A 13,236-nucleotide genomic window follows, 5' to 3' on the forward strand; every position below is an offset into this window, starting at 1 on the left:
ACAGTTTTTCACTGTAGCATTTTTACAGTCTTTGACCGTTAAAATCACAATCATTTTTTACAGTGTGGATCCAGTTCTTTCTGTGAATCGCAGTGATCCATTTGCTTCTCGGTTCTGTAGCTTTCACCAGTCTGTCAAAATATACCTCAGATTTCTCGTCAAATCTAGTTGAACAGTCAATCTCAAAGCTCTTTCCCATTTTAGATGTGCTTTGTGTGTTTTTCATGGCATTCACGCTGAAAACAAGTGCTGTCACTTAGTGTGTGTGACCGCAGTCACTCCGGCCGATGGTGACGGTGACACATACACACTATATAAAGCCACATCACGCAAAATCATGATATGTTAAATATATATATTAAATATGGTGTTATATCTGGTTGATGCACTCATCTGTGTAGTGTGTGAGGAAGGAATAAGGAAAGCGATATCTTTATCATAGTGTCCTCTCAACGGTTTAAGTTTCTACAGTCATTGCATCTGCTGCACTTTATGTGTACCATTTTGTTTTATTGGTTTATTTTTGTTTATCTTTAAAATAAAACCTTTTTTAGAATGTGAAAGATATTGTCTGATAAGTGAGATCTCTGATCCAAAAAAGTAGTGCTTGAAAAGTCCTTTAAAGTCCTTGAATTTCGTTTTACAGTGTCTGTACGAACCCTGTTTGCCGGTTAATTAAAGGATTAGTTCACTTTCAATAAATGTTTTGCTGATAATTTACTCACCCCGATGTCTTCCAAGATATCCACGTCTTTCTTTCTTCAGTCGAAAAGAAATTAAGGTTTTTGAGGAAAACATTCCAGGATTTTTCTCCATATAATGGACTTCAATGGCAACCAACTATACCAATGTTCACAGAAGGTTCAAATGTCCGTCTCAATGCAGCTTCAAAGTCTCCACACGATCCCAGTCGAGAAATAAGAGTCCTATCTTGCCAAACGATCGGTCATTTTATAAAAAAAATATATAAATATATACTTTTTAGCCACAAGTGCCCGTCTTGTACCAGCTCTGAGATGCACCACGTATTACGTCATCACGTTGGAAAGGTCACGAAAAAAGTAAAAATAATAATAAATTAAAACAAAGATATCGGACAATTTTGAAGTTGGAGGAGAAAATGAGATTACATTTTTCGCCCTTCCTAACCTTTTTGAACCGGAGAACACAGACAAATAACTTAGATGACGTGACGCGTGACCTTTCCAACGTGATGACGTAATACGTGGTGCATCTCAGAGATGGCACAAGACGGGCATTTGTGGTTAAAAAGTATATATTTATATATTGTTTTTAGAAAATGACCGATCGTTTCGCTGGATAAGACTCTTATTTCTCGACTGGGATCGTGTGGAGACTTTGAAGCTGCATTGAGACAGACATTTGAACCTTCTGTGAACATTGGTATAGTTGGTTGCCATTGAAGTCCATTATATGGAGAAAAATCCTGCAATGTTTTCCTAAAAACCTTAATTTCTTTTCGACTGAAGAAAGAAAGACATGGATATCTTGGATGACATCGGGGTGAGTAAATTATCAGCATTTTTTTTTTAAGTGAACTAATCCTTTAAGTGCATCATCCAGGTGTTTAAAGGGCACTTTATTCCATTTGGATATTCTCAGTGTGAAGTTGTGAACATGACTCCCATCGTTTACACTACAAAGTGCACTAGTACACGAATCGGGACGCACTTTAAGTGTCGATCTGTGCATGTACGAATATTACAAACAACCCCATCGCACTACAGATTAAGAGCAACTTTTTTTTAGCTGCCGTGGTAATTAATATTGAATTTTAAGGTAATTAATTTAGCATCCATTAGTAATTTAGCATCCATTAGTATCTTAAGGTAATTTGGCTTGTTATTAATTAATTTTCTGTGTATGCACAGAAAGATAACATTTTAAGTGCAAGCTTTTTGCATGTTATACAAGTATGCAAATCGAGAGACGGCGTGAGTGTGTGTTCATGGACATGTTTGGTGTGTTTTTGCAAAAGTTTTACTTTTTTACTTATGTTTTACTTAAAAATCTTTAAGTAATTTGGCTGTTGTAATAAAAGTCATTCATTTTGTGCATGTAAACAGTTTGCATTTAAGAGGCTTAATGGATAAAGATGCCATTTTGAGTGGATGCTTTTAGTAAGCTATACATTAAGAATGCAAACCACGCATGCTTGGCCACTTCAATGCCAGCGGGTGGACTGTTGTACATACTTAATGTGTGTCCTTGTGTTACTGTGGCTCAGTACACAAGGCGATTATTATGTTTATTTTTTTATATCTGTCATTAAAGCTGCAGTCCGTAACTTTTTTGGGTTAAAAATTATCCAAAATAAATGTTTGAGCTCTTCTCTTCTCTGATGATGTGGGCGGGGCAACCTGTCACTCACATGAGATCAGCCAATAGCAAACCACAACCATCCAATCAATTCCACACAGACAAAATCAAGCCCCGCCCACATTTGTTCTTGTTCCGGAAGCGTTTCACTCGGATTTACGACACAATAGAGAGGAAAAGACGAGCACAACTTCTGTTTCATGTCAGCTTGCTCAACAATCTGTTTGTCTATGCCAGTAGTTGAGCTGAAAGACCGTAAATAGAAGATTCCTGTTTATGCCTAATGCATTTTAAATTGCTCTCACATTTCAGAGCGCCACGTGTGTCTCCTCCTCGGGTCAGGTTTGTTCTGTGGAGGATCAGATCTCGGAGATGTGGAGATCGCGTCTTCATAACACACCGGATCTGTTTCAAAACACAGCTTTTCAAGGCATCCCAAATATAATTATGATATCCAAAACAAACACCTTCTTTTGGACATCATCACATTTATTCTTTGATAATAATGCATCACAACAAGCTCCGTAAAAAAAAATAAAAATCCAAGATGGTAGGTAAATATATTTAAAGAAATGTTAAAGATTCACAGGGTTCACATGTGTGGTTGAGGAGATTCCCCCTTCCATATGTAAAAGCACTGAGTACACTTTAATTAACTAATTAATTAATTTACATACTGTAATTGTAATTTTTAGATATTTTTATACACATTTTATATACATATTTGATATGCACTACTAATTTTAGTGTCATTTAGGACGGATAGTATATTATGGAAGCTTGTTTTCGCCACAAAATAAAACATTTTAAAAGACAATTCTGACTTTTTCTTTCACAATTGTGTGTTATAAAGTCAGAATTGTGAGATATAAACTCATTATTGCAAGTTTATAACTTTTATGACTTTATAACACACAATTGCGACTTTATATCACACAATTCTGAAAAAGTCATTGCATAAGCTTCCATAATATTATATAAAGCCACAGCTTGCAAAATCACGATATGGTAATTATATACAGTAGTATGCCAAGTGCTCAAATGGGGTCATACGAATTAAAGCTCCAATATGTAGGAATTTTGTAATAAAATTTCCAAAAATAACTTGCACAGTGTGATATATTTCCTCCAGTTGTGTACTTACAATATCTCAAAAGTCTCCAAAGATTTTTTTATTTCAGAGAAATTACGATTTTAGATAACTGGCCGTCCCGGAAAAGAAATGTCGCGCCTCAGTGACGCAATGTCCGCTCTATCCTTTTTTCCGGTGTGGACCATGTGATAGGATATTCCACCACACCGGATTTTTTTTTTTTTTTTTTTTTTTTTTTACAACAACTTTATTGAGGTTTTTTTCTTATCACAATAAACAATAAAGACGTCTGACAAAGAATTAAAAAAAGAATAAAATAAAAAATATGACCCACCACACCGGAATATCGCATGGTCAAATGCGGAAGTGGTGGTTAAAGCGTTATAGCCATAGACTGTATGGTTATAGCTGTTATGGATCACGAACTCTTTGGCGAGTATTGAAGTGCCAACAAAACGAAAGCGTCCATATTCTGATACACGCGGAGTCGCGGACTGTGTGACAAACGGAGGAATAAAACCCGGATAAATATCGGCAGGCGTTTTCGAGATGGAGAGAGCTGCGCGACAATCTTGGACTTGACAGAGACTCTCTCGCGAGTGTATTGAGACAGGTAAGACATGCAACTGTCAATAATAGCACTTATAAACAAAGTTATATTGCTCTTTGTACTTTGGTAAGGCTTTTTATCACGTGTGGTGACCGAGATTATGGCAGTACAATTAAATACAATCGGATATGATGTTAAAAAAATATATTTAGTCATTACTTGCAAATGTTCGTTCAAATTTACTTTTAGATATTGGTTTGAACACGTTAAACAACACGGCATTAACCATAAAAACGTAAAACTGCACAACATTAACCAAACAAATCATTTGACAAATATCTGTATGTTGTAACGGGATAATATAGCATAACATTTCACGTTCCTTGCAGTTCATTAATTATGATGACATAAAATAATACGATCAGACATACAGGTAATACAAAAACGAATAAATTACCTCATCCGTGATCATGATCATTAATTCCATGTAGATATATCGCTAGATGGTGAAAACGCATTAAAAACGACATCTCCCATCGTCACCTCCTTCATAGCGTCATCAAGCTTCGCCTTTGTTATTGTTGGAAACTGCGCCCTCTTGTGGTCAAATACCAAAGTCACATACTGGAGCTTTAACAAATAAAGTTAATTTATAACTTACATTTTATTTATTTATTCATATTTTTATTTATTTATTTAAATGTCTAAAATGGTCTATATTTTGCTGCTTACAGCCCTGCTAAATCATAGACGATGTATTTTTATGCATTTAATTGAAGCACTTCAACCCTGGTCATTGCCGCAACCCTTTTATCAGGGGGTTTTGTGTTATTTAATATAATTATTTAATTTAATTTAGCGGTAGCAAAATCATGAAGAGCGTTTCAATTCAGTCACTTGGGTTCCTGATTTTGTCTCTGAAATTTCTCCCGAGACGGTATTTAGACATAAGTTTGTGTGTATGTGTCCGTTCAAGGGCAAGGAAACATGAAAGAGGAATCAATTCAGTGTTCTGAAACGCATCTCTCTCTCTCTCTCTCTCTCTCTCTCTCTCTCTCTCTCTCTCTCTCTCTCTCTCTCTCTCTCTCTCTCTCTCTCTCTCTCTCTCTCTCTCTCAGAGGACGGTTATGAGCAGTTTCGCGTGGCGGAGAAGTCTCACGGCAGCTGGATGAAGCTCTACATGGATGGGAACACATCCGAGGTCCTGAGCAACATGGGGAAGAAGGTCCTGAAACAGTATCTGGAGGCGCTGAAGGCCATGAGTTCGGCTCTGAGCAAACAGCTGGGCAAATACGACATGTACTCCATGATCATGGGCATGATCCTCATCCTGCAGGTCAGAGCAGCTTCACCCATTTCAGCCCTCGGGGTGTAGTGATGCCCTCACGTCACGATTCCACACACATAACGATACTGAGCTCACGAGACCATATTATTGCAATACTCCAAGACATTTTTTTTGAGTGTAAATGAATAGTCTTGGACTTGATGCCGAAACCCAAAGCACAGGACATTAGAGACGCCAGAATAACAATATTCATGATTCTGAAGATGAAAACACAGGATTATTGTAGACGAATATGCTTGATCTCTGTCACTGACTAGATATATTTAACATAATGTCGGACACTTTTTACTGGTAACATCAGATATTATCAGGACACACAAATATGCATTATTATACATTATATTCAACATTATATATACTGTAGTAGTTTAATGTAGTACTGACACTAAAACTCTGAAAACTTGAATTTTTTATTTTGGGTATCCACAACTATCCACGATACATATTGTTGCATTTTTGTATTACGATATTGTTCCACCCCTATTCATTTCATTTCTTGTCATTGGAGACGAGGCTGGATTTGCATTATTCACAGTCTGGTAAAATTGAGTTTGTCGTCTACTCAAATTTTACTCACGGTTCCAGCCGTAACTTCAGCGGTGGGGATTTCTCATCAGGTTATGGCAGATTCCATCACGTGTATTCTTACCAGAAACTAAAGCATTTAAAGCTACAATATGCAAGAATTTTTTGCCGCTAGAGGGCGCTACATTCCAAACAACAACAACGGCGTAGCTTGATGACGATGTGAAGGAGCGTGGAATGATGGGAACTGTCGTTTTAAATTCCACCGTGGATGTAAATCAGTCAGACGGGAATCGAAAAATCATGTTCATGCATGGGGTAAAGTTCTATTTTTATAAATGTTGCGTTTAATGACATGCTTTTTGTGGCGAGGGGGGCGTGGTTCAGCGCGGTCTGTAACGGGAGAGAGAGAGAAACGAGACGAGTTGGTCAAGTGCAAATGACGAACACCTTATTGGCGTGGAGAGACCGCTTATAAGCCGCGCTGGATCGAGAGAGAGACTGGAGAGAAAATTGGACGCAGAGAAAGAAAACCGGTGGATCCGAGCTCTCATTTTTGAACTGTTTTGTGCGTCGCGGTTGCCACGGTGAATGTGCGTTGGGCGCGACTTTTGTTTGTTTTGTTTTATTTTAATAAAGTACGAGTCCCAGTCACGCCGACCCCTGTCTTCTTCCTTCCTGACTCTTGAACCTCATCACACTTTTATTTCATTAAAATTAATTAACAGCAATAAAAGTAAGGTTTAATACTACATTGGTTATCATGTTACTGTCGAATTCATTGTTGTGATAACGCGGCGCAGTTTTACGTGTTCTAAACAATTGTTGTAAAAGTACAGTCGAACATACCCACATCATTTGCCAAAATACTGATTAATCTTTATGTATAACACATGCTATATTTATTTACATGGCCATAAACACCAGATAAACAATGTCAATAAACTAACGTTAAACACAAATCTAAAGCAATAATACTTTACTTTACATAAACATAACCAAATGCTACATGTGGAAAATATAAAATTAAGCATGCTTTGTCGACAGAACCAGCTGCAATTGTTAAAGAATAATTGTGTTCCATAACGACAGCACGAAACAAGCTTACGTTTGTTGCTTGATAGACGCTACAACTACAACTTCCGCATTTGTCCAGGACTCCGCGCAGTACGAGCGGAAACCGAGGGTAACGCGGATATGACGCCACTGACTGGCGACTCCAAGCCCCCCCCCCCCCCGCTCTAACGCCCCGTTTCCTTGGTTAAAGTCGCAATTTTCTCACGATTTAAAAATAGTTGGAAACATTTGGGATATTGTAAGTAATCAACTTAACAAAATATTTAACACTGGCCTTGAGATTTGGGGATATTTTAATGCAAAATTTTTACATATTGTACCTTTAACACTTCGTAGAACTCATTTCCTGGTGCAAAGGTGTGTTACGTGTCGCTTACAAATTACAATGTGAGAACAGTTATAGCTGGTGAGAAGAAATTAATTATTTAGCCAGTTAAATGTCTTTCAGAATCTACTGGCAGAGACAATGCAAAATCTCTCTCTATATAATAATAATAATAATAATAATAAACAATATATATATATATATATATAAGGGCATTTTGAGTAAAATAAATAACAAATTTCAAAGTAAAATTTAGTGTAAAATGTCTCTTCTGCTCACCAAGGCTGCATTTATTTGATCAAAAATACTGCAATATTATTCTAATGTAAATCAGCTGTTTTGAATGTGAATATATAGTAAAGTGTAATTTATTCCTGTGATCAAAGTTGAATGTTCAGCATCATTACTCCAGTCTTCAGTGTCACATGATCCTTCAGAAATCACTCTAATATGAGGATTTGATGCTCAAGAAACATTTATGATTATTATCAACATTGAAAACAATTGTGTATATCTTTGATGAATAGAAAGTTCAGTTCAGTTCCATGTAACATTATAAATGTCTTCACTGTAACTTTTGATCAATTTAATTCATCCTCGATGAATAAAAGTATTGACTTCTTTTAATTTCTTTCCCCCAAAAAATAAAATAACATAATTCTTACTGACCCCAAACTTTTGAACGGTAGAGTTTAATGTTACAAAAGCTTTAGATTTCAGATAAATTATGTTCTTTTGAACTTTCTATTTATCAAAGAATCCTGAAATGAAAATGTACACAACTGTTTTCAACACTGATAATAATCATAAATGTTTCTTGAGCATCAAATCATCATATTAGAGTGATTTCTGAAGGATCATGTGACACTGAAGACTGGAGTAATGATGCTGAACATTCAGCTTTGATCACAGGAATAAATTACACTTTAAAATAGAAAACAGTTATTTTAAATTGTAATAATATTTCACAATATTACTGTTTGTTTTGTATTTTTAATCAAATAAATGCAGCTTTGGTGAGCAGAAGAGACTTCTTTTAAAAACATTAAAGTCTCACGGATCCAACACTTCTGACTGGTAGTGTGTGTGTGTGTGTGTGTGTGTTGGGTTCCTCTCCTCCCATCGGCCCAGGATTCGCAGGTGTTCCAGTGTCGTGACGGAGGATTGCTGTAGGACTGCATCCTCTCGTCTCATTCACACCCTCACCCTGCCAGCTCATTATGAGCTTAATTACTCCCTCTCTTCTCTCTAATTATCAATAACGAGCTCGCACGCCCTCACAGCGGAGCGCAGATCTCCAGAGCTCATTCCTTCAGCCTGATTTACACTCTTTCTGTTTCCTAAAGTCCAGTGTTCCTGGAGTTTTCCTGCATGATTCATCAATACAATTCATCAACATATGATAAACGACTGTGGGGACACAGACACATAGAGAACAGCAGTTTAAATTGTGATATTTCACTATATTTTTACTGTATTTTTGTGAACATAAATGCAGCCTGGTGAGCAGAAGAAACTTCTTTTTCAAATTTAGACTTTATGGATGCAATTCATCCATCCATCCCATATTATGCCATCCATCCATCCATCCATCCCATATTATGCCATCCATCCATCCCTCCCATATTATGCCATCCATCCATCCATCCCATATTATGCCATCCATCCATCCCTCCCATATTATGCCATCCATCCATTCATCCCACATTATGCCATCCATCCATCCATTCATCCCACATTATGCCATCCATCCATCCCATATTATGCCATCCATCCATCCATCCATCCATCCCATATTATGCCATCCATCCATCCATCCATCCCATATTATGCCATCCATCCATCCATCCCTCCCATATTATGTCATCCATCCATCCATTCATCCCATATTATGCCATCCATCCATCCATCTATCCATCCCATATTATGCCATTGTAAGCCCGTCTATTGGTCCAATGAGGGTTTCCAATAATAAGGGGAAGGTTTCTCTGCGTATTACTTGTCTTTCCATTTTCGCAACACAACAAGATTAAATGCAATATATTTTCTCAAATGTATTGACTCGTTATTTCATCCGACTCCATAAATGAAAGAGATTTTAATGATGTCTGTGCATCATTAAACGTGAATGAATATTTGATTATTCTTTTAAACTCTGATTATATTTTACCCGCTTAGATCAGGACACTATATCGCTTTGAGGTCCTCGCAAGGTGTCCGGCACAGTTTCGCCAGTCCCGATCATCAAAACAGAGGTAATTGGCTAGATATCTGGGATTTGCCGTATTCACACGTATACAATCAAAGATACTTAAATAGCCCCCTTGGAGTGCCTCCTCTTGAACTTAATTCAATCTTTTTACTTTAGTAGAGGTCTTGACCACCATTAAAAGACGTTAGTTGATCAACTTTACTTTTTTTAAAATGGCTTTGGCTTGGCCAAGCTCATGGCATTCCACATACACTTATCTAAAGTAACATTAAATTAGAACAGAGGTAATTAGACGCACCCAAATCTAGGTTGATCAAACAGCATTTGCTGATTCTAGACGGAAAATAACTCGTCTCTGCATCCATGTACACTTGAATTTGATACCAGATATACTGTAAGTCGTCACTAATCTGACGCAAACTTGTGGAAATAAACGAATCTGATAATTTACTTGGGAAAAACAATCTCAGAGTCGGTCAGAATAAAATCAAACGTTTACAATTTATTGACCAGGTAATGAAGCAATAATTCAAAATCCAATTCAATAAAATCATCAGTTAGGCATATCATAACAGCAATTCAGAAATAGAGGAATTTGTAGAAATTATTATCTGGCAACAAAAATTACACACAGCGGTTGTGTGGGAAGTCAACCTACAGATTCCCCGAACTTTCCTGCTCCCTTTCCTTATAAACCTAGATAATTCAATACTCTTACCAAATTTGTACTTGAATGGGTTCATGTTTTCCATACAGGAGGTAGTTTGAATGGAGGATCTGGGGGAGGGAACACCTTTAAGGGACACATCACTTTTTCCTCATATTTTATAACTTCTTTTAGCTTTTCATTATGGTTGGTTGAATGAGACCATTTTACCAGGCGCACTGAGACACTTTAAATTATATCAAACACGCATAGTTACTTCTTGTACATACTTTACATTGCATAGGTTTTCAGTATATTTCAGGTGAAAACCACATCCATCCATCCATCCATCCATCCCATATTATGCCATCCATCCATCCATCCATCCCATATTATGCAATCCGTCCGTCCGTCCGTCCATCCATCCATCCATCCCATATTATGCCATCCATCCATCCATCCATCCCATATTATGCAATCCGTCCATCCATCCATCCATCCATCCATCCATCCCATATTATGCCATCCATCCATCAATCCCATATTATGCCATCTATCCTTCCCATATTATGCAATCCGTCCATCCATCCATCCATCCATCCATCCATCCATCCATCCATCCATCCCATATTATGCCATCCATCCATCAATCCCATATTATGCCATCCATCCTTCCCATATTATGCAATCTGTCCATCCATCCATCCATCCATCCATCCATCCATCCCATATTATGCCATCCATCCATCCCATATTATGCAATCCGTCCATCCATCCATCCCATATTATGCCATCCATCCATCCATCCATCCATCCATCCCATATTATGCAATCCGTCCATCCATCCATCCATCCATCCATCCAGCAGTTTAAATTGTGATATTTCACTATATTTTAAAATAAAATAAATGCAGCCTAGGTGAGCAAACAAGACTTATTTTTTCAAATGTTATCGACCCCAAACTGTTAGACGTTAGAGTATATCAGTATCAGTCATGTCTGACTAGATGAGCCTAGTTATACAGGATTTCGCTGGTTGTAAGATCTAGATTAGTCGATTTTGAAAATATACGCTTATGCACATCCCGTTTTAAGGCTTTAAGCTCTAAAAATACAAATCACTGGAGACTCGGCAAATAAACATCTCTTCCAATCCTCTCTGAGGACCTGAGACTGGGTTTCGGGATGACCTCAAACCTTCTGACATTCTCCAGTCCTGCCTCCCAGTGGACACTGTGTCCTTTAGATCTCATTGACCGGGTGAGGAATCGACTGTTTGAAGACTGTAGTACTTCAATAATGGATTGCACTTAGCAAATACGACTGTTGAACTGCGGCTGGAAAAGGTCTTTAGCTCACACACACATATATATATCATTCTTGAAGATCTAGTCCTACCGGCCTGGAAAAGAATATCACGACTTATTATTGTGGCATGCTTATTTTATTATACAATGCACTGTCTCTTTAAGAACTGACACTCTTAAACGTACAAGTTTGTCGATTTTCAACTCGCTTTGCATTGTTACGTTGTGGGTATTATATGTAAAAGAACGTTGACTATTTTTCTCTGTCACTTGGGCTGATACATTTTCTTTTCTTTGTCAGCAAAAGCCTGCCAGATTGTGTTAAAACTCCACAGGGAAATTGATTTTTAATTTGCTGGAGCCATTCAGCTTGCATTATTTCAACTTAGTTTTTTACAATAGTAAAATGTTTAACAGCGGAATTTCTAAATAAAACTACATTACCCATGATTCTTCAGAGGAAATTCCACCAAACAAGCAAAACGTAGCAAAATAGCTCTTTAGCTCCGCCCACTTCCATGAAGCGCTGCAATGACATCATCGAATGTCTCTCGACACTCAAAATACTGAAATTTTTGTATAAATATTGTATATGTGTATTTTGCATTAAACTTAAAATACATTGTTTTTATATACATATATAATCAGTATTTTTTAATAAGTATTTGTATATTCTCTATTGTTTTCGTTCGTCTTTTTGTCTGATTTTCAAATACTTTTTCCTTCAAATCAAAGTTTGTAATGTGATTCTCTTACACACAACAGAGAATGTTTCCTTGTTATTGGAGGTAGAACAGTCTCTTTAAGGTGTGTGTGTGTGTGTGTGTGTGTGTGTGTGTGTGTGTGTGTGTGTGTGTGTGTGTGTGTGTGTGTGTGTGTGTGTGTGTGTGTGTGTGTGTGTGTGTGTGTGTGTGTGAGAATTCTTGATGACCAACTGCACATCAATTAATACAACACACACTCGCCATAACATCTCCTGACAAATACACTTCTCAAATCAATCTGTTCAGATTACTCTTCTCGAGGTTTGAGGTCATGGAGGATGAAACCAAATTCATTCAGTCTGCTTTAATCTATCCTTCTATCTAAAATATGAATCATCATCCATCCATCCAATGTTATGCCATCTGTCCATCCATCCATCTATCCATCCATCCCATATTATGCAATCTGTCCATCCATCCATCCATCTATCCATCCATCCCATATTATGCCATCCATTCATCCATCTATCCATACATACATACATACATACATCCATCCCATAGTATGCAATCTGTCCATCCATCTATCCCATATTATGCAATCTGTCCATCCATCTATCCATCCATCCCATATTATGCAAATGTCCATCCATCCATCCCATATTATGCAATCTGTCCATCCATCCATCCAATCCCATATTATGCCATCCATCCATCCATCCATCCATCCCATATTATGCAATCTGTCCATCCATCCATCCATCCATCCATCCCATATTATGCAAATGTCCATCCATCCATCCCATATTATGCCATCCATACATCCATCTATCCATACATACATTCATCCATCCATCCCATATTATGCAATCTGTCCATCCATCCATCCATCCATCCATCCCATATTATGCAATCTGTCCATCCATCCATCCATCCCATATTATGCCATCCATACATCCATCCATATACATCCATCCATCTATCCATCCATCCCATATTATGCAAATGTCCATCCATCCATCCATCCCATATTATGCAAATGTCCGTCCGTCCGTCCGTCCATCCATCCATCCCATATTATGCCATCCATACATTTATCTATCCATACA

General features: G+C 37.5%; 1 protein-coding gene across 2 annotated transcripts in view; it reads left to right on the forward strand.

Moving 5' to 3' along the window:
- pigg (phosphatidylinositol glycan anchor biosynthesis class G (EMM blood group)) overlaps positions 1 to 13,236 on the forward strand; it is a 161,004-nt gene that overhangs the window by 55,689 nt on the left and 92,079 nt on the right. For both annotated transcript variants that reach the window (XM_081382307.1, XM_081382306.1), the window contains exon 7: positions 5,102 to 5,319. In XM_081382307.1, the coding sequence (XP_081238433.1) occupies positions 5,102 to 5,319 (218 nt within the window). The remainder of the gene's footprint in view (positions 1 to 5,101; positions 5,320 to 13,236) is intronic.

Source organism: Scardinius erythrophthalmus, assembly GCF_964197995.2.
Source record: "Scardinius erythrophthalmus genome assembly, chromosome: 13".
Taxonomy (NCBI): Eukaryota; Metazoa; Chordata; class Actinopteri; order Cypriniformes; family Leuciscidae; genus Scardinius; species Scardinius erythrophthalmus.